The sequence below is a fragment of the Plectropomus leopardus genome, chromosome 24, assembly GCF_026936395.1.
Source record: "Plectropomus leopardus strain MGB_pleo_1.0 chromosome 24, ASM2693639v1, whole genome shotgun sequence".
Classification (NCBI taxonomy): domain Eukaryota; kingdom Metazoa; phylum Chordata; class Actinopteri; order Perciformes; family Serranidae; genus Plectropomus; species Plectropomus leopardus.
In genome coordinates this window covers 5,740,563-5,767,334 of record NC_142199.1, presented here as the reverse complement: position 1 = coordinate 5,767,334, position 26,772 = coordinate 5,740,563, and the positions used below count along the sequence as shown (strand labels likewise).

General features: G+C 37.9%; 1 protein-coding gene across 6 annotated transcripts; it reads left to right on the top strand.

Annotated features, from left to right (window-relative positions):
* The first annotated feature begins 499 nt into the window (after positions 1 to 499).
* Positions 500 to 13,143, top strand: arl13b (ARF like GTPase 13B). 6 transcript variants are annotated; one of them, XM_042513255.2, is made up of 10 exons: positions 500 to 1,091; positions 4,303 to 4,373; positions 4,692 to 4,941; positions 5,430 to 5,535; positions 6,440 to 6,642; positions 6,969 to 7,083; positions 7,899 to 8,052; positions 8,716 to 8,838; positions 10,419 to 10,487; positions 11,227 to 13,143. In XM_042513255.2, exons 1-10 carry the CDS (start codon positions 1,033 to 1,035, stop codon positions 11,301 to 11,303), a joined length of 1,227 nt encoding a protein of 408 aa, XP_042369189.1. In that variant the 5' UTR covers positions 500 to 1,032; the 3' UTR covers positions 11,304 to 13,143. The 6 variants fall into 6 exon arrangements, with proteins under 6 accessions (XP_042369189.1, XP_042369188.1, XP_087930691.1 ...); XM_088074565.1 differs by lacking the exon at positions 500 to 1,091 and adding an exon at positions 2,299 to 2,461; XM_088074566.1 differs by lacking the exon at positions 500 to 1,091 and adding an exon at positions 2,302 to 2,461 and having other exon boundaries at positions 11,369 to 13,143.
* The last annotated feature ends 13,629 nt before the right edge of the window (positions 13,144 to 26,772 follow it).

Below are 26,772 nucleotides of genomic sequence, written 5' to 3'. Positions count from 1 at the left end.
AAAATGTGAGCTTGCATGATGTATTTCAGCTTTTTAAGGTCCTTCAGTGTTTAAAATTAAATGATAATTATTGTAGGCTATATATATCTATAGTCATTCTGTATTCTGCTATTTTTCAATTAAATATGGGAAAAAGAGCACTCAACTTGCAGTGTATTATTATTATTATTACTATTCTTCTTATTATTATTGTTAAAAGGGTAAATATGATTATATGTCATTTATCTTTTTTTCATTTTTAAAGGGTCAATCTTGCAATATATAACTTTTTTTATTTTAAAACAAGGGTCAGTCTTGCAATATGTTATTTATTATTTTTTCCTGTTTTTTAAAAAAGGGCAAACCTGACAGCAAGTTATTATTTTTTGTTTTTACAAAGGGTCAACCTGGCAATTTATAATTAATTTTATACTTTAAAGGGTCAATCTCGAAATATCTAATTATTATTTTTGGTTTAAAAAAGGGTCAGTGTGCGAACACGGCGTTGGTTTGTCGATTACGCACGATGACGCAAGCACGTCCGCAGCCTAGCAGCAGAAAAGACGGCGTAAACAAAGCAGAGAGCTACAAGTCAGCTAACGCTACGTTAGCTCATACTTCGTGAGTAAAACACTTATTGTAGCGGCATTCGATCAAATTATGAAACTTTGTTTTATTTGGTTGGCGAGCACAACTTTAATTCGTGTGGTAAGAGCCTCATTTATGTGCTGAGACTGAAAGAAAACGAGTTAACAAGACACCGTTTTCGCTAGCTACTTTAGCTTTAGCTAACCTTAGATAACGGGATTTGGTGTATCTGCAGATGGATGTTTTCTGAAATAACTTTCATTAATACCACAACCGCTACTTGATTCATCCGTGCTGGGTACGTCTACTATTTTTCAAAGCTGCTAACGTCGATGCTATCATGAGTTAGCTCGATATGTAGCCAATTTAGGTTAAGAATCGATCAGCTGGCTAAACAGGGTCGGATCGTGGTGACGCTGCTGGCTGGATGACCACTTGATCTCAGTCATCTGGACTCGGACTGCGATGTTTAGCCTGATGGCGAATTGCTGCAACTGGCTGAAACGCTGGCGAGAGCCTGCAAGGTGAGTTTGGTTTCATTTATGATACCAAAATATACCTTCCTGCTGTCCTTCATACAGCTCAAATCAGTGTTTTTCAGTAGTTTGCAAATATCTAGTGTCAGAAGATGAAGCTTGTAGTCACTGTTTCACTCATGATATGATCTTTTGCATCAAAACACTCAATTATAATCAGCTTTTTTTCAAAACATATTAAAATAAATATAGCCACTGATATATTAGACAGACATATTTAAGTTGAGTTGATTTTGGCCAAAGAAATAAACAATAATAAAGAAATAAACATGATGAATGTGCAATATTCTTATTTTTTAGTCTTGTATCATCTCAATCAGAAAATAAAATGCATGGAAAGCACTTTGCAGTATGCTCTAGATGTCCTTTAAAATAGTCTAACAATAATTTTCTCTAGTAATGTTGAAGATCCTTTTATTTTGTATGAAGTACGGCCCATGTTTTATAATAATCTAAAGTAAAAAATGTGCAAAATGTACATAACTGTAAAGTAAATGATGTTCAAAATGTACATAACTGAGGCTCATTACAGATATTAATGGAGCTAAAACAGTTCAATCAGTTGATTGCTGTTGAGTTTGAAGAAATTTATCCTTCTTTGTCTCATGTGGTTCACTTTGATTTGTTTAACCTAGTTTCTTGAGTTGTCAAATTCAGGTTATACTTTTTATATCCTCTTCTCTATCTTTGTGTTTATAGTCAACTTAAAAAAAAAGTCTTCATTTTATGTTTAATGCTGCACTGATCAACTGTAACGTGAATTTCCCAAGTGTGTGGATCAGTAAAGGCTGTTTTTATTTTATAATGTGACATTTCATAGAGCAAACAGTAAGTCTTCCAATCAAATTAATCAAGAAAATGTTTTTAACATTTAGAAAATAATCATATACATGCTTTATTTCAACTCTACCTTTTAGATTTGAAATGATGCAGTGTTCCTGTTCTGCTCTGCAATCTTTATTCTCAGTACTTTTTAGCCAAGCATCCCTTTGTGACTGGATACGACGCATAAAGAACATTGTGAGTGTGAGGCAGCAGGACCAGCAAAATGTAATTGTGAGTGCTTAACCCCACGTGGTGCCTGTGAGGCATCTGATCCTTTGGACTTAGCCAGAAATCCTCACCTAATCCTACAGCCAGGTCTGTTCAGTGGGTCTCTGTCTTTTGGCCTCTTGTTGTGAGGGGGTTTGTAGCAGCGAGGGAGACGGAGCTTTATGGGTTAGCGGCAGACAAAAGGCCAGCAGCGTGTCACCTTTTGGAGGTTTACAACAAGCGACCGCCCCGATGAAGGCCAATTGGCTGGAGAGGACAGTTAGATGGATTGTGCGGTTGATGTCTTTTCGGCGCAAGTGTCAAAGTTAAGTATGCATCCTGGAGACGAAGACAGGTGTTGTTTATGTGCACAGTTTAGCCTCATGTGCATCTCTTTTCAGGTCTTCGCAGTCTTTTGGAAGTGAATTCAGTTCTTTTCTTTATTTTTTGTCTTTTGTGTTTTGGTCCTTTTCCTTCTAGACAAAATGTAATGCCATTTTATGTCAGAAAACCTAAAGAGAATTCTGTTATGAATACAGCAAAAGCACAATGAAAGGATTTGTCAGGGTGATTAATTTCTAGCTATTCCTTTGTCTTTGAAAAGCCTGTTTTTGAAAAAAATGGTTCCAGATTCTCTAATCGTATTGTGAGAGCAATTATGCTATGATTTAAATAGTTTCTTTTATTTTGGAGAGGTTAGTTGAGGCTAAATGTGTCAGACTGTGATTATTTCTCTGTTTATGATGTAAATCTTGCAGAAAAGTTACGCTTGTACATTAAAGTGTGCATAAAATGATACTTTGCATGAGTAAATTGTAGTATTTGGACTATTGAGCAACTTGTTGATCCTCTCAATTTACTATGCAAGTGTGTGCGTGCAAACATACTTACTGGGATGTCTGCACCTGTGTTGCTTTTCAGCATGCACCGTGCCTTTTGGACTGATACCAGTATGCATTTTTATAAGTATCAGTAGAAATACTTTGAAATATGGATGCATTGCAAATGAAATCATATCTGGAAAACAAGAAGCAAATTTTTCCAAACTTTGGCAACCTTTTATAGATTTCAGTAATATGAAACCTTCAGACAAGAGTTAGGATTGCGTCCACCAACCTTATGATTTTTTGTTTTTTTGGCAGTTTTAATTTTTTTTTCATGTGTTTTTTTAATTGATATATTTTAGTGTAATAACTCTCTCTCTTTTTCTTTATAGATGGTACTTTAATCCCTCCTTTCCACTTTTTCTAATTTGTATTTTATGCGAGCCGTTGTTACTGTTTATAAACTGTAGATGTCAACAAGATTATTTTTTGGTGACACTCAGGCCGACAGCTGCGCACAAAACAAATTAAAAACACCAATTTAATGATACATTTCCAACATTAATACAAGATTCAGATGAGACCACAGAGAGTGACGAGATAAAACAGTGACAAATAACACACAGACAAATCATGATGACAATTATAGACAAATCGCACAATAATATTTGGTCAGTACAATAGTTATAAAACAAAAATGCAAATACCAATTAAAATAGAAACAATACATAACTTGGACAAGACAAATACTACAAACATAAGTATTACAATATATAAATAATAATAAAATAAATCTACAAAAATGTGCAAACAGTTCTGTGTAATGATAACAACAAAAAAAACCCAAATGCAGAATAAAATGGTTGTCGGCTGCACAGCTGCCTGTCACATCATAATTTAATATCACCAAAATACATAATCAATCATTCAGGGATATCTGGAATATCCAGGACTTGTAAATACTTGAAAAAGAGTCTAACATCATGCAAAATTTTGTCTCTTCATGCACCCAATTCTTTCCAGTTTGTAGAAATGAAGAACTTCCTTTATCCATAGCGTGCATGAGACTTCCATCTCTGTCATGGTTTATTTCTGTTAACTGGCTACGTGACCGCTGCTGACTCACTCTGTACAGATCTCTGATTGCGTCGGTCATTCAGATTATTAATTGGCTTATAAATTCCCTCACATGCATCACGAGAGCTCATGCCAGGCAGCCTCTGTGCACATGTTGATGAAAATAAGCCTTTTCTTTTGCTCCACCTCTCACCTGGACTTCTGTGCCTGACTGATATCAGTGTCAGTGTTTATGTTTATTCATTTTTCCCTTTCTTACCCCACAGGAAAGTGACTCTGGTCATGGTGGGACTGGATAATGCAGGGAAGACAGCCACAGTACGAGGAATCCAAGGAGGTCAGGCCTGTTTGTTACAAATGATGAGCACAGTATTTAGTGTTTTGCATTTTTCTTGTTTAAAAAAATCCTTTGTAAATAATAGAAGTGTCGAGTTTGTGAACCATGTTCTCTGTCTTGTTCCGCTTCATTTATTCTTCTGTTTAATATTTATTATCGTGATTATTTTACATCTGACTGCTTGACAGTTGTGCCTCGCTGCTGTCACAGCTGACACAGCTGACACAGCTGACACATATTTTTACAAAAGTTGTCTGAAAAGGTTTTGCTGATTCTTTGTTGTTTCTGCTAACATGATTTCTGTTTTGATTTTCTCAGATAATCCTCAGGATGTAGCTCCGACGGTGGGTTTCTCCAAAGTTGACCTGAAGCAGGGCAAGTTCGAGGTGACCATTTTCGACTTAGGCGGAGGGAAGAGAATCCGAGGCATCTGGAAGAACTACTACTCAGAGTCACACGGCGTGGTGTTTGTGGTGGACTCCAGCGACGTCCAGAGGATCCAGGAGACGAGGGAGACGATGGCCGAGGTCCTCCAGCACCCACGAATCGCAGGGAAACCTGTCCTAGTGTGAGTGTTGTGAGGCTAAAAAAACATTAAGTGGTTATGTTGAAAATGTGTGTAAAAGTAAGGAAGGGCGAGGTGTATAAGATGAGAAACTGCCCGGACTTGACGCTTGAGTCCTTGGTCCAATTTGCTGCAGAAACGTGCACTGCAGGTTGATTCCTTAATCAGTAATCAGGACACAAAGCACAGACTGAGGCAGGGAGAGTTTAATGTATTTCTCCAGGTATGCAGATAGTGTCGTAATCAACCATCCACAATCAGGACAGAGTCATATTTCCATAAGATTTCCATAAGATTTCCAGCCACTCAGCAACTCTGCAGAGATAGAGTTTGATAACTCACCTTGCTGCTACTTTATCTTCCTTTTTTAAAGATCGCGGTTGGTTGTACCGGCAGCTAGTCTCGTCATGGGAGAAGGATTGCAGAGTTTTTGTTTATTTAGCTTTTTATTCACAACATTAATAAATCGTTATTCCTCTCTCTGCTTTCAGGCTCGCTAACAAACAAGACCAAGAGGGAGCGCTGGCTGAAGCAGACATCATTGAGAACCTGTCGTTAGAGAAGCTCGTGAACGAGAACAAGTGTCTCTGTCAGATCGTAAGTGTTTGTGCAGCTGTTGTGGAGAGGTGGTTGAATGACATTAAGGACATTTGGTTAAACTGAGGTTTCAGTTTAACCAAATATAGAAAAAGAGGCAGATTGTTTTCTGAAAACTACTTATTCTCCTTTTTCAGGATAGTGCAGCTTAAAGGGAGTGTTCAAATGTTTTGGAGCGAGGTTGTATGAGGTTCTTCATAGTTAGTTGATTATTTGAGGTTGACGGCAGTCGGTAAGTCCCAAGTTTGGAGAAGCAGGCTGGAGCCTGGCACAGAGGTTAATTAATGTACTGCTGTGGTTGGAGGCCTTCAGCAAAAGGTAATCTAGCAACCTAAAAAAATTAAACTTTTTTTTTTATTATTGTGGGTTATTGAAAAGTTATGGAAAAGTTTTGACATTTCTTCCATGACAATGTGTGGGAACCCTGCTTGTGTCACTTTGGTGAATCCAAGCTGACCCTTTAAAAGCCAAAGTCACTCAGTCACACAAACGTAGTGATTGACTGAGGAGAGGTAAAATTACTGTGTTTTTCAGTGGAGCTTGTTGCCTTTTTTAGAGAGTAACATAACGGCTCATTAAAAAATTCTGTCTGACTGCAAGGTAAAGCAGCAGAAGTGCTCTCAGTATAGCATGCATTTAAACTGTTTTGGCTAAATGCATTGCCTAGTTCCTGTGTCGGTACTCCTATCTGCTTTTCCAAACTGGGAGCACACAGAACGCCGTCTACTGTATGTAATACAGTGACTACATCATACGACCCTACTTCAAAAAATCAAAACTTTTCCCTAAAGATAGCATTTAGTCTGATGACTGCTTCTATCCAAAGAATCTTGAAAACACACAACAAAAAGTTAGCATTTTTTGCTCCTGGAGTCTTATCTCCTAATATACGTCCCTCCTCCAGGAGCCGTGCTCTGCTGTCCTCGGCTACGGCAAAAAGGTCGACAAGTCCATCAAGAAGGGCCTGAAGTGGCTCCTCAACAACATTGCCAAAGACTACGAGGCCATCACTGAGCGTGTGCAGAAGGACACGGCCGAGCAGCGCGCTCTGGAGGACCAGGACAAGAAGGAGAGGGCGGAGAGAGTGAAGCGGCTACGAGCGGAGAGGTGAGGACACGACCGAACCTCTGTACACACTCCGCTAATAGAAACAATACATGAACTGTTTTGTGGAGAAAAAAAAGTCAGATAAGGAAAGAAATGCATTTTGGGAATGGTGAAAGGAGAAAGAGGATGGTTGTGGAAATGTCAAAATGCCAAAGTGAGCAATCTCACTGTCTGCACAAAACATAAAAATGGATTTAACCAGGTTTTCTTTGCTCTTATGGAACAAAAAAATACATATAAAACAGAAAACTCCCATTAAATTGTCGACATAACATCGTTAAATCTGACCGGCGGAAATGAAAGTTAACATTTTGTTCTGCCCACAGAGAACGGCAGGAGCAGGAAGAGGCCGAACGCGAGGGCAGGCAGATCCAGGAGGAAGAGCCTGATGATGAAAACATGCCCAGCCCCTTTCAGCCAATCAGCAACGTCATCTCTGAGGTGCGTACAGACGTCACGTGATGGTGTATTTCTGTTTTTGAGTTTGGCAGAAATGAAATATGATATAATAATCACATTGTCTATAGTGCCAGTTATGTCTGCTCAGGGAGCGGGTCCTCGTCTGCAGAGATCGCCATGGACACCGCCACGTTTCTATAGTAGCCCAGAATGGACAAACCAAGCGTTGGCTCTGGATTCAGACCTTTGCGTTTTTGCTTTGCCAACCGTAGTTAGATTACCATCTGCAACGAGCAGTGTCAGAACAGCTTTATTTAGTGTTTTTATCGGTTTTAATCACCTGTTCTGTTTGTTATGGAGACAAAGAGACATCTGAAGATAATTCAATTCGTAAGTTATCAAAGAGAAAAGGTGAGCATAAATTAGCAGGTGCTCTCTGTTGTGTCAAACAGTGTAGGAGAAACACTAATTTGTAACATGAAGCAGCTTTTTTCAGTGTTTTTATCAGTTTTAATTCGATCCCAACTGATATATCAAACTGATATTTGACCATCATTGACATATCGGCAATGACTTATATATTATATACACTCATTTGTAACGTAAAACTGTTTCTCGTGGTCCATTTGTTTTCTGAGAGGTAGAGACCTCTGTGGATAATTCAGCTTTCGGTAAAAACTTCCTGAACAACTTAAACTGAAGGAATTCTAATTGGGAAAAGTTTCAGCGGGCTGCAATCTGCAATCGTCACCATTAGAAGCCACTAAATCTTCCTAAAGCGTACACGCAGCTTCTTTCAGGCTTCTAGTCCCAAAGAGCTCAGAAAATATCACATTTGGCTTCTGTACGTCTTTCAGAACGAGGACAAAGAAAAGGAAAGGAGGAGGCAAAGAGAGCTGCAGGAGGCCCGCACCAACAGCACGAAGACAGATGCTGATCAGGAGGAAGAGGAGTATGAGGAGGAGGAGGAGCCAGAAGACACGAGACAAACGCCGGAAAATTCCACTTCAGGTGAGCATGAAACCACCTCCAAACATTTCAAACTTTTCCTCTTCAGTTTGTTACTGTATGCCGATATATGGCCGGCTGTAAATGTGCGCCTGGTTGATTGATTTGATTGAACACCCCATGATTTCAGTCACTTAGCAAACAGTTTTATAAATGTGCTTTCTGCCAAGATATTTATTTCGCACTAACGTAAAGACGATGTGAGGACAGCAGGCACCTTTTTGAAGAGTCTTCTCGCTCAGCTTGTGGTTCGGCTTTACACCATACGGAGAAAATCAACTCAGAGCTTGTAGATAAATAGAAAGCGAGATATTAAATCTGTTTTTCACTTTGAAAGCAAATGATTAAACAGACACCCGGAGACTGCAACAAATATTTGTTTGAGATGTTTCAAAATGTGAAAGAGATATCCAGTCAAATTAACTGTCTGATATGAATCCGTTTTGGTTTTTTTTTTTCCTCCACGAGGCTCCGAGTGCTGATGGATAAACATAATTAATGACATGATAAATGAAGGGGTAAAGAGATGGCAGTGGGAATCGGTTGGTAATTGCTCAAGTCTAGTGGTGAAAGCTGAAGGGAGGAGCAACTCATATATGATGATTATTAATGTGATCAAGTTTGAACATCTGCTCTTTTCGTTGAACTCTTTTAAATGTCTGACAGCCGCGACAGGGGAGCAAGACAAAAAGAAGACGAGGAAGATGCACCTGAAGAGGAAGCACAGGGTGGACCCGCTGAGGACGGAGGACGGGCCGACGGAGAGCCCCACACCTCCGCCTCCTCCAGGTCAGTCCGTCCTTTTCAAATGAGTACTTTTGAAATTTTCCAGTGTAGTTCTACTGTGTTCCTGTTCCCTTTATTCAAATATCTGCTTGATTTAACTTTTTACTCGTCACTTTCAGTCGTGTCAGAGTTGTGTCGAGTCACAGATAATGCAAACTGAAGAGGGAATGCAGCGTATTAACCACTCAGTCAGCAGAAATGATCATTCCTCAATTATGGCAGTGTCCACATGTATACAGATATTTTTGAAAATTGATATTTTCCTCTTCAGTTTAAAAACAAAAGAAACTGTCCACATGACCTTCGTCTTCAGAGTCAGAAAACTTAATTGTCTGTCGTGACAGAAACTTGTCTTAGACGTGGCTCATCATACAACATCCAGTACAAAACAAACTTTGACAGAAAACATGCAGCATGTCTTCCTAAAAACAGCATAAATAAACAATACAAATAAAAACTACAATATAGTACTGTGTGCAAAGTGGCACAGTGTTTGTGTAGATGTGTGGATCATTAACATTTATTTCAGATGTTTATGGCAGTGGGAATGAAGCAGTTTTTATAAGTGCTTTTCTTGGCTGAGGGGCTTTATAGTGGTGACCTGATGGTTGCAGCTGGACAGACTTATGCCGGGCGTGATGGGATGTTTTGTAATGTGATTTTACAAAATATATCCGTCCATGAAAGTTAAAGTGACACCAAATGCTTGATGGTGTTAACCGTCGACAGCAAGGTGGTAAAATGTGCAGGCTTTATAAAACCTACTAGAGACCTCATCACTATTTTATTGTGTTACAGCGTGAATTTTGTAACCAAACTAAGGTGGCGTCTACAGCAGCACATGAGTTTGTATGTAGCAACGACGACGCACAGAAACCTACGTCAGATCCTGTGTTAAAACATTTCTACAGGAGGTCTGGAAAACAGCATTTTGAGGCTAAAACATACAAAATTTGAATTATCGGATTTGAGTACACCAAGAACTCGCTTGCTTTCTGCAGCTTGCTCATTACACAAAGCAACATGTTGATGCACAAATTGAGGAGATGATGTCATTATCACAGATACAAAGTAATCACCATTTTGAAAAATCTTCACCTTCGAAGGCGTTCTCAAGAATCTCAGTTTTAGTAAGGTAAAACTCAGCTTGCCTGTGAATGAAAACCAGAACATAGAGGAACATATCTGTTCTAAAAATATCTGTATTCTTGTAAACGGAGCTAAAATTCTTCACAGCCAGATTTTGGCACATTTGGGAATGTTTGGTGAGCGGATCAGTTTTGAATCTTGCAGGGAGGAATCGTTCACCACCACAGTGAGCTGAGGAGCTACAGGCAACAGGCTTCACCTGTCAAAAACGCCTATAGAGCACAAGAGATGATGAAACTCTAGCAAGGATGGTGACAAGTAATGTGTTTTTTTATTGTTTAACTGTAAAGTGAAGCAAGTTTTCTGTCCAGGAAGTAGCCAGTGTCGCCGTCTAGCTATAGATTGTCAGATGTCATCATGAACCCGATTTAAAAGCATCACTTCTAACTTTCTTTTTCAGCATTCGTCTTGATCATTGTCTATTTATTTTTTAGTGGGATGGGCCACGCCAAAGGTTTCTAGACTGCCAAAACTAGAACCACTCGGGGACTCGAGACATTCTGGTAAAGACGTCCGTGGTGTCCGATCGTTCTTCATCCCTCACTCAACTTTTTTTAAATTCATGCATTACTTCCTTTTTGTTATGTAGCCAAATCAGCCATTCACTCTCACTAACCTGTGTGGATTCATTCACTGACTAACTGTCACAGCACTGAGTCAGTGTTTCCTCTCACAGTTTTTTCTGGAGGGTCTGGTGTATTTTTTATTTATTTTTTAGCAGATGTCTGCCTTCCTTTACGTTTATCCCAGTATGATCACATTCATTCCAGGGTGAGTTCCTCACTACGTCTTCATGCTAAAATCGACTGTAAATCCACATTTTAAAGCTTTCTTCAGTTTTTTTCCACCCCTGATGAGTTTGCGCCCCTGTTCGCAGCGGTGGTGCTAAATTCCTCAGCGTGGCGTTGCAGAGGAAACACTGAACTCGATCTGCCTCGAGATGTGTGCTGACTGTTAATTAGCCTCCTCGACCCACATCACTGTGTCTCTCTCTCTCTGCGTCTCACCAGGCGCATGTTTGAATGTGTGTGGATCCTTCATGGTGGCAGACATCTTAATCAACTCAAAGGCTTGTCTGTTCATTCATCTCCGTGTCCCATCTACGTCTGTGCAGCATCGCTAATTCGCTTTTTGCTCACGCTGACATAGATAGAGCTCTAATAGACTGTTTTTTATTCCAGGACTCGATGGATGTCGTTCACTAACGTAGCCAAACCTTTTTTTTTTCATCCCCTTTCACAGAATTTTTCAAGAAGCCTCTCCCGCCTCTCGCGAACAGGCCGCGGCCTAACGGCGACGCTCATGACGTCATTTTCTAACCTCATTTTTTAAAAATGTTTGAGGTCCAATCATGGCTCTCCCCTTTTTTGCTTTGTGTCTCAAGCGAGCGGTGTGTAGACAACCAAACACAGAGACACTGCAGACAGGCGACTCCTGACGCCGGGAGCCAGTGAGCGCCGAAGTGTGAGAAACACAGGAGCAACATGGGAAACGGAGTCCTGCTCGGAAGCTGTTCACAAACTGACACAGTTCAGTGTGAAAGGTCGAACCTGCCGGAGCTGACTTCACGCCAGGCTCAGTCTCCACTCGACAAACTCTTTCACTCTGGACTGAACGTTTATTTGTTATTGTTAATACCAGTGTTAGACGGTTCGGACTCCATTTGTCCAACTGAAATGCTTTTAATTGACAAAGAATGTAAATATGTCCGCTAAACCTTATATATGTTGATGTCTGTTACTGAAAAATGGATGTCTATACACGGCGCCATTAAAAAGGACCCTGTTCTATCCGTTTATTTTTGCACCTTCGGTTTTGTAGTTAAAACAAAGGTGGAGGTCTTAAGTGGCTTTTGCACAGCTGAGTGCTTTAAATTTGATCTTTTTAAAGTCAGAGAGGTTTCCCTTTTTTACAAGAATAATATGAGGGAGTACATTTCAAAAGTGTCAAAAGTACCTTAATTATAACGACAACTGAATACACGATATTACATTTACATATCACTGAATTCATACCATTGTTTTTTTTTAAAGTCATGTGTCTTAATTTATTTGCTCTGAATTCACCTCTTTGAAATCAAAATATTATTTTTCTTGATTTAAAGTTTTAAAAGCTGAAATGTGTTTCCCAGTGGTTGTAAATTCAGATCCAAAATTTCAGCTTTTGAAATTGCAAATCAAGACGTTTCATATTTTAATTTTCAAAGAGATGTATTTAAAACAAACAAATTCAGATACATGATTTTCAAAGTGAAACATTACCATGCTATTAATTCGGTGGAGTTAGAAATTCAATATTAAGTATTCAGTGTTTGTTAAAATTTAAACACTTTTGTCACTTATTTGCTTCCGTATCTGCTACACTACACTGTACCGTACATGGAAAGTGTTACACTACATCATTGTTGTTAATTGGTCAGTTATAGTGATGAATGTTTTGGCGTTTTAAATACTGTAAAGGTTTTATGGCCATGAAAAGATTTGTCAAATCTGTAATAGGGAACATTTTGTGTCTCTTTGCCAGCAGCATCATAAAGGATCTCTTTATTTATTGTTAAAAAATGTAAACATGTGAAAATATATTTGTCTTTATTTGTCGACAGGGCTACAGATTTTTTTACGCGTTCTGCTGTTTACACTGTGTACCTGTTTTTAAAGTGATATTTCTCTCTCTGGAGGCAGGAATCAGACTCGCTGCCTCTCAGGTGGCCCCCGAGGTGTGAGCCAACAACACTGCTGCTGCTGCTGCTGTTGTTGTTGTTGTTCCAGCTTTTCTGACTCAGTCTTCTGCACCCATTTTCACTTTGAAAACAACTGAAAATTGCATCTCAAAAAGCACAAACACAAATCTGCAGAAAACAACTTTGAAACACAACGTTGCCCCAGTTAAGTTTCCATGTGTTGGAAGAGTTTGCAGCGAGAGACGGTGAGAGAGGAGAGGGTTTCATTTCACCTGGAACAGCTCGTATCGGGTCAGCACACATGAGAATACGTGTAGCAGAAGAACGGCCGCGAAATATCACTTTAAAACTACAATATTGTATTCAAAAAAATATAGTACAGCACTCACTCTCTTGTTAATGAGCTAGAGGTTTGAAAAGATATTTTTTCTACCCAGTTTGAATTTTATAACCGCACAATTAAAGATGTTTTAAATATATTCTTGACTGAGTCAGCACTGTGTTTGCAGCAGCCTCGACATAGATGGGAATGTTTGTTGCTCTGCTGTGTTTGTTGTGGTTTTTTTATTTTTTTTTATTTTTGGCTCAACACGAACTTCAGTTGGTTAGTCACCCAGCACCTGCTTAGCATGCACCTGTGTCAGTCACTGCTGATGTTTATTCAGTGTTTCTGGTGCTGGCTCGTACTTCAGTATTGTAATGAGGTTTTCTAATATGATGACTAAGATTATGGCCCAACACTGTCAATTATGGGAGCCGTGTGAAGCTGATATAATGAGACTTTTAAAGAGTTTTGAGGGGAAACAGACAATAGAGTTGCAATTTGCAGAGGGTTTGTGAATCCTAAAAACGCCTTAAAATGTTTTACATTACAGTTTGAATGTTTGCTAAAACGATCATAGCGAAGACCACTGTGAACTCACAAATCATACACATGACCTTTGATATCTAGGAAACAGATTGCCTTGAAAAAGATAACTTAATACAACTATTCGCTGGAATTTCATATATATATTTGTTAAGTTTACTTAAGTTGTATTTACTTATTTTTGTGGAGTTGCTGCAACTTAAAAATGTGTTGGCAACTGAAGTTTTTAAGAAAACCAAGTTAGTCTGACTTAACTGGAGAATCTTAAGTCAAAGAGGAAGAAGTCTGCTTGTTGTTAAATTGAAAATCCTGCAAACTTTTTATTCTTTGTTGTGCTCTATTGAAGCCCATTTCTTTAAATATGATATAAAAAAGATCATATAAGTCATCATGTGAAACTTCCTCTAAATAATGACTCGGTATGTAAAAATAATGACACAATGGTCACTATTTTAACTCATTATTTTAACATACTAACCTATTATGAGAAAGTTTCTTATTTCAGGAGAGCGAGTCATTATTTTGGGAGAGGGTGGACACAACAGCAGTACACCATGTAATCAAAATAGCTTGATGTCATTGGTGTGACATCACGTAGATGGGTGGGGCAAGCAATCAAACAGGAAGTTGAACCTGCAATACAAGAGGTGAGCAGAAGTTTTAGTGTTTATCACATGGTCATGAAATTCTCATAGCTAATATATTACACAAACTTTTGATGGAAATATGATTATCATGTACTAATGCCACAAAATCAGTAAAAATGTGTTTAAATCATGAGTCTGTTTTTGAAATTGAGCTGATTTTATTTTGTCCCACAGGCTTTTAATAAATTATCTTGTCTGCAGGCACGTTAAATGTAGCCTTAATAATAGAATAAAAATAGATGATAAGGATGGTACGTTTTTTTCTCTGGCAACACCTCAGGAAGTGTTCAAAATATGTGATAATTTAAAAAGAGATGGCTGACAATTTGAAGCTTTTTCACAATAATTTGCAGCTTTTTGCCGCTGTTTGGTTGATGTGCGTGGTAATCAATTAACCTGCATAACCTTGGCTTTCCATGTTTCTGTCACACAGCTCAGCGGAGAGAAGTAATGACAAAAATGAATCAAAGCAGGAGATCAAAACAAGAGAACAAATCAAGTTTTGGTAAGTCATTTTCCATTCAAATCAGATTTTACCCAATAACTTGATAGAAAAAAGGCTTTAAGGGCCTAAAAAACACACGTGATATTGTCTGACTTTCACAACGAACTGAATGAACTCATTACAGTAATAAAACGCACACAGCCCGGACACACCACCTTTTGTTTCTGGTCACTCAGTACAGTCGTGATCTATCACGGATACAAATTAAACTGCCCCGAGCCGAAACATTTTTCAACCTGGAATCGTGCTGCGTAATGAAACAACCAAAGCTTCGTGCTAAAATGAGCTGATGGATAACACCAAATGAAGAATTATAACATTTTTTAAGGTGGGTAGGTGATTTAAATCCTGTGTTGACAAAGTGATTAAACATTTACAAAGAGCTGATGAGAGTGGGCTGCTCTCATCTTCTGGAAGGAAATATATACCAGGACTTATTAGGACTAAAAGAGGAAAATGCATGTGTTGTTGTGTTATTGTCTCTTTGTAGTCATTTTGTGTCTCTTTGAGGTCATTTTTGGGTTTTGGGGGATAATTTTGTATCTTTGTTTTCGTCATTTGTGTCTCTTTGAGATCATTTTGTGTCTCCTTGTAATTGTTTTGTGTCTCTGAGATCATTTTGTGGGATAATTGTGTCTTTTTTTTAGTCCTTTTGTGTGTCTTTGTAGTTATGTGTCTTTTTGTTGTCATCTTGTGTCTTTTTGTAGTCATTTTGTGTCTCAGATCATTTTGAGGTTTTTTGGGATAATTTTTTGTCTTTTTTTACTCATTTTTGTGTCTTTGTAGTTATTTTTTTTCTCTTTGTATTCATATGCCCTCATATGCCCTCTTTATGTGTATATCCAACAACAGCATGGAGAGAAATATCTGCCAGCACATTATTAGGACTTAAAAGAGGCAAATACAGCTCCAGAGAGAGATGATGATTCTTCATAATTGTAAACACTACGTGACGATTTGGAAATGAGCTTCAGCAATCTGCTTTTCCTCCAAAAATAGTTCTCCATCCTCATTTAGACATTGTCAAACATCTGCTGCAGCTTCTACAGGCCATGTCACTCGCACCCAGAACATTGCACAAATGTGCTGTCTCATTACGGTTTCTCCCTGTTGTCGATACACAGACAGGCTTCATTTAAGTGAGTGATGTCATGATGCTGGAGCTGGAAACCGTGCAGTGATGCAGGCAGGTCCTGCAGGACGAGCAGCGGCAGATGCACTGGTGCCCTTAAGCAGATGCTTTCAACCATCAATCCCTCGCTCATTATGCTTACACTCCTTGATATCAATCTGTCACGTCCAGTTCATTCCAGGAGCGATTTTGTGATGAAGTGTTGTAATTTACTTGCTGTTTCCCCCCCAAAATCTGCTTCTGTTTTAGATCTTCTCTTATAAAGCCTTTCAGCAAACCCTTAAAAATCTGCACAGAGCAAGTTTTAAGCGAAGAGAGAGGAAGTTTGTGTGTCAAGAAAAAGTAAGCGTCACCATTATGTGGCCTTTACAATTGTTAAAATTACAAAAATGCCACAAGCAGCAAAAGCGAGAGGATTATAAAATGAGGCTGCACTGCATTTTAGTCCATTGAGGATTCTGTCAGTGAAGAAATTGGTATCTCTACCTCTGCTACAATGGATGTCTCTCTGCATTGTTGTGCAAATGTAGGTGCAGAGTTTGATGGTATAAAATGTTCTGCTATCAAACTCCACTGTAGCCGCGTCGGAAACATTTCAATTTGACATTTCAGGTTTGCTCTGTGGGCCATAAGAAAACATCGAGGGGCTGTTATAGTGTGCTTTTTACTTTTAGAATGACGCGCTCATTTTGCACAGACTCTGCAGCGTATATGGATTGGTGACATCTTGATTATTGAGTGCAGAAATGTAATGAATGCAGATGAATAGAACATTTTGTGTTGGTCAGAGTAAAGTCAGGTGATTTAGGACTTCAGATAAAATGGGACAGAGAAAGTTTTACATCTTGGGCCCTTTAAATAGTAGCTGCCAATCACAAAGATGTATTATGAGATGTTGTTTTGTGTCTCTGACATAATTTTGTTTCTTATTTGGTCATTTTACGCCTCTTTAAGGTAATCTTGTGTCCTTTTTGGATGTTTTTACATCTCTTAGAGGTAAATTTGTGTCTTTTTGGTCATTTTATGTCTGAGGAAATTTTGTTGTAAATGTGTGTGTCTTTTAGATAAATTTCAGTATTTTAAAGGTAATTTTGTGGCCTATTTTGGTTGTTTTTCTCTCTTTAAGATCATTTTATGCTCTTTGAGATTCCTCTGTGTTCTTTGGTTGTTTTGTGTCTCATTGTGGTCATTATGTGGCTCTTTGTACTCGTTTTGTGTCTTTTTTAGGTCTTTTTTTTGCTGTTTTGGTGATTTTGTGTCTTTTTTGGTCTCTTTGATGTCCTTTTGGGTTTATTTGGTTATTTTGTGACTCTTTGTCATAATTTAATGTGTCTTTATTGTTATTTTGTGTGTTTTTGTAGTGATTTTGTGTGTTTTTGCAGTAATTTTGTATCCCTTTTAGGTCATTTTTTGTCTTCTTTGGTCATTTTGTGTCTCTGAAATCATTTTGTATTTTTTAAGTAATTTTGTGTCATTTTTCGTCTTTTATGTCTTTGTGGTCGTTTTGTGTCAATTTTGGTCATTTTGTGTCTCTTTGGATTACTTGTGGTCTTTTTTTGGCTTTTTATGGTCAGTCTAGCCTGGTTGGTCCTACGCCAGCAAATCTTTTAAACAACCAACACTTAATTTTTGTGCCTCTTCTGCATGAATATATGGTGTATGAAACCTGTGACCTTCTTCTATCTTAATAGTTATATAAAATGCAGAAACTGGGGCTAGGCTTTCTGCATTTTATTATACGTGCTGTACACTGGAAAAATGATGCAAAATGATGTTTCTCTTTGGAAGATGAAGTAAATTAATCTATTCTACAAAATCTTTTGATTTTTCTGCAGTTTAATCATAATTTGTCGTGCTTTTATTCTGACAAGCACCACTTTCTATAGAGATCTCTTCTCAATCAAAATGTGTCCAGCACCACTTTTTTTTATTCTTCTGTTTATTCGAAATAAAACTGGAGCTTCTGTGAACATAAAACGCATCACTTCCTGTGCGCTAGAGCATTTTTTTTCTCCAGAGAATGACCTACAGCAGCAGGCAGTGAGCGTTTAAAACAGCAAACATAAAAGCTTTCATGAGCAGGGAATAGCTTGAATCACTATTGTGTTAAATCACTTGGCAACGGCGAGCAGCAAAAGGGCCGTGAACTGAGATGAAATCTTTCTGGGCAGTTGTGCTTGCTGCCAGTAGAGCTCCCATTCATGGAGGAATGTTGACTGGAAATGTGGCAGGTAGCCTGTTGGACCTGGTCACATATGACCCATGGATACTTCATAACGTTTGGTTGTAGCACGGTGGAAAATACTGCATATGCTGTACACTTGACTGGAGGAGATATTCACTCTGGTAGAGTCTGAAAATCTATATTTTCTTTCTTGAAATGAAGACTAATAGGTATTTTTTAGATTCACAGTAACCGATTCTTTTGATTGAAATGCAATTATCTCATTATTATTATATATTTTTACAAGTTTAATTACATTACAAACTAGGGCATAAAACTCAATCATTTAATACTTTAAACAAATGATATAATGTTGAGATGTAATTATAATTCAGCATATTAACGTGTCAAATGATAGAAATGATTTCCCTCCATCTGGGAGACACTTTGTCGGTTAAAAACAAAAATGAGGCTGAAAAAAAAATCAATATTTTTCTTTTTGTCAGCAATGAATTGATCCCACTAATAAGCATTATTAGTGTCGTCAGAGAAAGGTTTTCTGTCCCATTGAGCTAAATTATTTTCTAAAAGCTTTTTCCCTCTTGTTTCTTCTCAACAACAACCATGGGAGTTCTTTCAGTCCTGCAGCTGTAAACACTCACCAGAGCAACAAATGTGTTTTAACCCTTTGAAGCCTGGATCGACATCAGTATTCTTGTGCTGTCCTTGGACGCCTTTCACAAGCAGACTTTTAAAACCTGAGAAAATCACTTTGATTGCCTTCCAAGACACTAAAAAAGGCAGTAAGCAAGAAATAGCTAAAAGGTGACCAGAAAACATAAAACAAAACATAAACATTAGTTTTAAAAAGGAGAGAGAAGAAGAGAGATAGCTATTTTTCTAATATTCAAAAAAGGGAAAGTGTTCAGAAAATATAAATTCATGATTTTTGTAATTATACAGTATATTCAAATTACGGATCAGAATATATTTATGCATATGTGTTTATGTCAGCAGTTTTGTTACAGGTCATTTCCCTGTTTTCGTTTTTTAGTTTTGCACTATTCGCTGTACATTTCCTGTGAAAACAGCACTATATTTTAAAAAGGATCAATACATATAAAGAGCATAAATTGAATTGCTGTCCCTGAGTGTCCAAAACTCACACCAGAGGGGGGCCTAGAGTATCAAAGTTTGACGTGTGGCATCGGTATTTGACGAATTGGAAAAAAACAACACCAAAGGTCGTTTGTACAAGGAACTTATTTACACTTATAATTAGGCGATGACCTCCAGTAGCTGTAGTGATTATGAGAGGAGCAAAAGAGGAATGTGGGTGACCTAGTATAAGGAGGAGGCCTGGTCTGGGTAAGTGGGTCAAACAAAAACAGGATTTTGATCCAGGAGACTGCTTTTGGTGACTCGTGTGAAACCAAAAGTCATCGTTGTCTTATTTTTACTCATGCAACATAACGTACTTTAGTTATGTAACAAACATAGTTATTTTATATTTTTTTGTTGCCTAACAAAAATACAAACTATATTTTTTTAACCGTTTCCTGCCATCACTTATGTATTTTAGGAATAATTGGCAAACGAGCGACTCCTTTAGGTATAAGGACATGTTGATCTCCTGCCACTTGGTAGGAGCGTTAATTTACAGAAACGCTCCTGTGGGTTGTATGAGAGGGTGAAAACAAACCCACGTGGCCATAAAGGTTATAGGACTTGCCGGATTTATCATCTTATACCCCTTTGGAAAGACCCTGACCCCCAGGCTGGACTACCTCACTCTTTAAGTTAAAACCTTGACGAGCTACAACAGTAAAAATGCTTTCTATGCATTGATGCATCATTGTTAAATCAAAGGTGCAAGAACGAGCAACTTTTGAAACTTACTATTTTTCATTGGTAGTAGATCTACTTTTACTGTCCGATAAAGGAAGGACTTTTTTATATTTGGAATCCAGGGACTGGAGTGAAAATATCTGCAGCCTCGATAAAGCGATTGTCCATATGCTCCCTATCACGGAAGAGTGGAAGCAAAGCTCCTATATATGAAGCTGCTCATAATAGATGAGCAGAAAGGCATTCGGTGTCTCAGTCAAGGACACATGTCGGCTGATGGACAGTGACTGCAGCAGAGATCACATCTGTGGCCTCTGAAACCACTCAGTATGTGGATATTCTGCCTGTCAGTAATGCTCAGAAATCTACAATATTCAGCACAGCCTTCCCTCGAACATTTTAATATTGATGAGACACCAGAATTGAGTATCCATGTGGAAACGGTGCCAGAAAGACACCTGCTAAACATCCCGGGCTGTTTAATCAAATCCCAAATATCTCTACAGCATCTGCTCCTGAATGCTCTCAAAGCTGTTTTATACTAGTTTCATATCGTGTCATTTATCATACACACTGGTGGACAGAGTATACAGATCCTTTACTTAAGTAACAGTACTAATACCACCCTGTGAAAATACTCTGTTACAAGTAAATAAGATTAATCAAGAAAATATACTTTAAGTATTAAAATTAGAAGTACCCAATACAGAAAAATCTAAAAAACAATTTGAAAAATTAACATAAAAACCTCCCCCAAACTCAATATTATAAGAAAGACAAATGAACACCCCCAAACCCTAAAAATATATTTAAAAAAGAACACTAAAAAACTACAAATTATCAAAAAGAGAGAAAAAAATCCCAACAATTTCATTCAAAAATAGAAAAAAACTGTCTCAAACTGAGAATTATTGCAAAAATACAGAAACACCCCCAAAAATCTCAAAATTCAATAAATTAATAAATAAATAAAAATAAAATCCACCCTAAAAAAGTTCAGTATTGTAAAAAAGAAAATGAAAAAACCCCACCACCACCTCAAATGTGAAAGTATAATTTTTTTTAAATCATCAAAAAAGAAAAAAATATATAATATAGGGGAAAAACACCCCTCAAAAACTAAAAAAAATAATATATATATATTTTTCTGTTTATCAACTGATTGATTAATCACCTTTTCCTAAAAGCTGTACTTGTATAAACATTTTGGTAATTTACTATAAACTCTTATAGACTCTTGTTATGTTTTTATACAAACATCTTCATTGGAAAGTAACTTTAGCCTTCAGGTGAATGAAGTGAAGTAAAAAGTATAATATTTCTCCTGAAATGTAGTGGGGCTGAAGTTTATAGTGCCATTAAATTAAATACTCAAGTAAAGTATCTCAGATTTGTACTTGAGTACAGTACTTGAGTAAATGTACTTTGATTACATTCCACCTCTGATTATACACCACTCTGTTTCGCTACAAATGCTGCAACAATGCTTGCTGCAGGCAGCCGGCCACTGCAGGAAGCTCCTGCTGTCCTGCTGTAAAAAAGACAAATAATCCTCATCTGAAGGAGAGATAGGGCGCATTATGATGATGGCTTATGTGCCTTTCGTCTTACATCACACACAGTAGTTGAAGCGCAGTGGGGAACGGGTAACCAGGCCTCTGTTTCCCTGCATGTGTGTGTTTTATCTAGAATAATCAGTACTAGATCTCTGTTTAGGCTGCGTAACAAGTTTCAAAAAATGCCTGCAGTGAGCTGTGTGTCAACCTGTCACGACACCCTGAGGGTTAAATAAAGAACTAATAATGAACAAGTGGTGTTCTGGCTTTGGGTGTGTGCATCTGTCTTTAAAATGAGATGGAAAAGGTAATAGGTAATTGAGTGTGCTTGTGTGCTGGAGGGGGTTACGCAGCAGTAGGTTGAGCCTATAGGGAGTATACACACACAATCACTGCCTCACTTTTGCAGGCGTTTTTTGCAGCCTGCAGAGGGCAATGCAGCTCCAGCCATGTCTCCTCCACATGAATAGCACCCAGAGTTGGGAGCACTTGGACATTATTGACAACTGTGAGTCTTTGCTATTCATCTGGGCTAAATTTAAGGGGGTTTCTAAGCGTCTGACCTGAGCCAGCTGACAATGGAAGAACAAAACGTAGTCCAGGAGAAACTAAATATTCAGGCCGGAGCTGCAGGCTGGTTTTTAACTAAAAGCTTTCATGCTTTAATGGAAGCCATGTGATGTCTCATTATGTAACTAAACATGGAGGAAAAGGGGAAAGTTGAAAAGCGGATTTTGACCGAGTCTACAGAGCAGCTGCTAAATGCACACAATGGCTGGTTAAATGTACATTTAATGATGCTGCATATAGAGATACTGCCAGCGGGAGAGTGAAGGGTGAAGGGTGAAGTATTATTGATGTATTGAGGTGAAGAGATTTTATGTGTAGATAATATAATGTTTACACTGTATGTAAAATGACCTTAGAGTGACTAAAATCCCCTTCAGCAACCACTACTACAAAAGTATTTCATGTAGGCTGGCAACTAATGCTTACATTCATTGTTGATTCATCTGCTGATGGTAATTATTTTTTCTGATATACAATATGTCAAATAATGACTTATAACTTCAAATTAGTCAGCACCAAAAGATATTCAGTTTTCTGTCTCATAGAACAAGGAGTTGTCGTAAGATTGTTTTTCTTTTTGACAAAAATGTTGTTGTGGTTGGATGTTTTCTTTGTTATCACGTGACTAAAGTGTGAAATTTTGTCACGACAGGCTGTCGTTGATGCTCCATGTGCCTCTTCCCAACATGCAACTGATGATTTTCATGCAACCCAGTTGCAAGAATAAATGTGTCATTGTACGTTTCTGCAAATCATGGAAATGTCACATTTGCATGTTATTATGTCTCTGTTATTATGCAACTTTACGTTGCATTGTGTGTCAACAATGCTTGGTTGACATGTGGTTATGGCACAAAAAAAAAAAAACCCACTTGGTTATTGTCAGATAAAGATCACATTTTGGAAGTACACAGCTTTGGAAGCATAATCCCAGAAGGAAATGCAGCAGTTTCTCAACTTTTCGTGCCACCACCCTGGCAGGAACCAAATTATTTCTTGGTAGAACAATTGCTTTTCATGGCACTATACTGGCAGAAAATGCAGCCATGTTTCTGTAAAACCAGTCTCTTTTGTTGCACTGGTCCAGCATGAAACGCAACAGTGTCTTGGAAAAAAATCCCAACTACAATCCTGGCAGGAAATGCAGTGATGTCTTTATGAGAAACAACTACTTTTCATGCCATGATCCCAGCAGGTTTCATAGATGTCTCAGTAAACTAACTACTGCCTTTTGTGGCGCTATTGCGGCATGAAATGTGGCTAAGTCTATGTAAAAAAGTATCGCTTTTTCTGTGTCACTACCTCAGCAGGAAATGACTGATGTTTTTTAGAAACTTTTTTTGGCACTTTACTGGCAGGAAACAGCAAATCAACCACTTTTCATGACTCTGAAAAACAGCAACAGATTTCTAGAAAACACCCACCTAAAAAAGCTGCTAGAAACACAGCTGGACTTACCTCTATTTAAAAACTCACTTATCAAAGTGCTGATTATAGTTAACAAAGGCAGTAAATGGGACCAACCTTTATGTATTGCTGCAATGCAGATTTAGTAACTTAAAAGTGCTTTTTATGTGCTGTTTCCGTTTTACTGCGTATCCCCTGCAGAGACATTATTGCCTGCTTCACTGTTTGATTGCATGTTGGTTGCAGCCTCTCGAATGTTAAGATTTCCTGTGCTTTATTCTGTATCACTGTAAATGAAATACCTCTGGGGTTCATTCTGCTGTTTGGTTAAAGAAAGCAAACACGTCACAGTGGGCTCTGGGAAAGATTTCTGACATTTTATTTACTGAACAGTTAATTGTGAATCAAAACAATAATTAGCTGCAGCCTTAAGGCACAGAATCACAGTGAAATTGATGTACAAATGCATTTGTTTTCACCCACGAACAGTGATTTTAAAGGAGAACCGGCACTTGCTGATGTGTCCCATATAATAACTACACTGTAAACTCACAAACTGATCTTACTGTTAAAAATCTAGGAAACAGATTGTCTTGAAAAATTTATTAAATATAACTACTAGTTTTAATTTATGTTTGTTTCATACCTGATTGTTAGGTTAAGTTAGCTTGCTCTTTTAAGTGACTGTTTTAAGTTATCCATGTTAGTCAAACTTAACTGAACAGTTTTTTGTATTTCTCTAAGAGAATTATTCAGTGTGAATATTTCTAGAGCTTTTTAGTGAAAACAACTATTCAATTAATTCAGACAAACTTGGTTTGATTAAAGCACTGTCACCTAGAAAGAACAAGTTCGTTTTACTTTTCATTTTTAAGTTGATTTCATCAAATTAAATAAATACAACAACATTTTAATAAGATTGACTCGTCAGATTTTACATTGATCACGCTTCAGGCAACTTGCAAAATACATAAAACTGTTCAGTTAAGTCTGACTAACTTAGTTTACTTAGTTGCTATAACTTAAGTTAATTAATCATTTTTAAGTTGTAACATCTTTGCAAAAATAAATAAATACAACCTATATTAAGAAAACTTAATAAGATATAAAATAAACATAAAAGTAATATATTTACATGCCTTTATCAGGGCATTCCTAGATTTCTTTAAACAGCTGTCTCAATAGATTCAACAAAAGCAAGCCCTCGCTGTCCAGCACCTTTATCTCCAAATGTACTCGGCCGCTCTAATGGCAGCCCTCCTTCAATGTCACATCACATTTCTGATCTGGTACCCTCGCTGCAGGCAAGCACTCGTCAAAAACAACGGTCTCATGCGCCACGTGCACTCTGCTGTTCACCTGATGGGGACACAATGCACGGTTTGATTAAGGTCGGGAAAATGAAAAAAAGGTTAGCAAATGGCAGACGGAGATGCAGAGAGGCATTGAAAAGAAGGAGATTAGGCGGAGGAGGCAATGAGAGATGGGAGAGAGAATAAGAAAAGCAGATAAGGGATAATGAGGTGTTCGCGGGAAGAGTGATAGAGAAAAGAAAAGAAAAAGCGCAAATAATGGGCGAGTGGAATTTGGGCAAGAGACAGAGGAGATAAAGGTGAAAAAGGAGCACAGGAAGGTTGCGGTGTATCCGGCCAGGCTCAGCAAAACGCGGCTCAAAGTGTGAGTGGCGATAGAGAGGAGCCACACTGAGAGCCTAACAGGATTGGGAGGACATAGATGAAGCCATCGGCCTTTGAGTGACGGGGCGGTGTGAGGGTGCACCGAAGGCGGCTCCAGGGAACATCAGGGCCAGCTGTGAGGCAACAGAGAGTTGTGTGTGTGCGTGTGTGTGTGTGTGTGTGTATTTAGCAGTTGTAGAACCTACGATCTGCAGTTTCCATGCATTTTTTTCTGTTGGGTCAAAGAGTTCAGACTAATATCAGGCAAAAATCTGACTGACAGATGATTGACAGGTGCTCTTCTGTGCTCAAATGCGGACAGGAATCCTCTCTACGCCTCGATGACCGTGGCACACAATGGACAGGAAGCGTGGACAGATTATGAGATAAGGGGCCCCTGGACACAGACATGCAAAAGGCCCCAACACCTCTCCCATAGACCAGCAAGACAGATGGACTTTATGGTGGTTTTGCTTCTTTTTTTTGTTGCTCTTAAGTATTTCTTTGTAGTTGTTATGCATTTTGTATGTGATTTGATGTCTCTTTCAGGTCATTTTGTGTTTCTTTGTAGCACCTTTGTGGTTGTTTTACAAATCTTTGTAGTTATTTTGAGTTCATTTTGTGGTTGTTTTGTGTCTCTCTGAGCTTATTTTGTGTTTTTTTGTGTCTTTGTGGCAGTTTTGAGTTTCTTTGGGGTCATTTCGTGTCTCTTTGTTGTCATTTTGTGATTGTTTTGTGTCTCTGAGCTCATTTTGTGGTTATTTGGTGTCTGCAGTCATTTATTGTTCAGTTTGTGTCTCTTTGTGGTCATTTTGTCTGTATTTGAAATCGTTTCAAGTCTACTTGCAGTTCATTTGCATCCCTTTGTGTTCTTTTTGAGTCTCTTCCTATTTGTGTTACTTTTGTGTCATGTCGCAGGTGGAGGCTGGTTGGCCTGTTCAGTATTGACGTACCAGTAGTAGACTGGCAGTGAGCCTGAAGTTATCAGACTGCTAAATGTTCATTTATTTGTGATCAATTTTATTTTATTTTATTTTATTTATTTAATTAATATTTGTAGATTTGGTCGCTCCTTGACCCCATGACTATGGCCTTGTTGGCATGTTTCATTAACCCCTTGGAACCTGAGCAAGTCGGCTTGATTTCTTCCAAAAACATGGGGTTAAGGTAATGAGCAACTTGACAAGAAGTGACCCAAAAATTGGCCAAAAAAAACAAACAAAAAAAAAAAGTTGCAAGAAAATGACCTGACAATTAGCACAAAAATAAAAATAAAATAAATAAATAAAAACATTGAAAGCAAAGAACAAATAAAATTATTTGTAAAGTTCTAAAAAACAAAAGTGCAACGTTTCAATATAATAATAATAATAATTATATGTATGTCATTTCTGGATTTTTTCCTTTAAAAAATATTTTTTTTAATATTTCTTTCTCTTATTTCTCTTTCCCATAAAATTTCTGGTAGTTTTTTTTTGTCACCTTTTACAAATCCAGTGTCACATTCTCCCTCAGGCGTTCAAGGTTTTTGGTCCATATCTGTTTAATAGATAGAAATTTCTAAGAAGATACAGAAAAGCTGTACAATTTTGATATTTTCCCCTTTGTTTGGCCATATGCTTTAACTCTCTGAGCCCTAAGCCATTTTACCTAGTTTTGGTTCGCCTGGACGTTTTGTGTAATAATGCACTTAAAACTTCAGTCTCTCAATCAGAAAGTGAAAAAAAAAAAACAT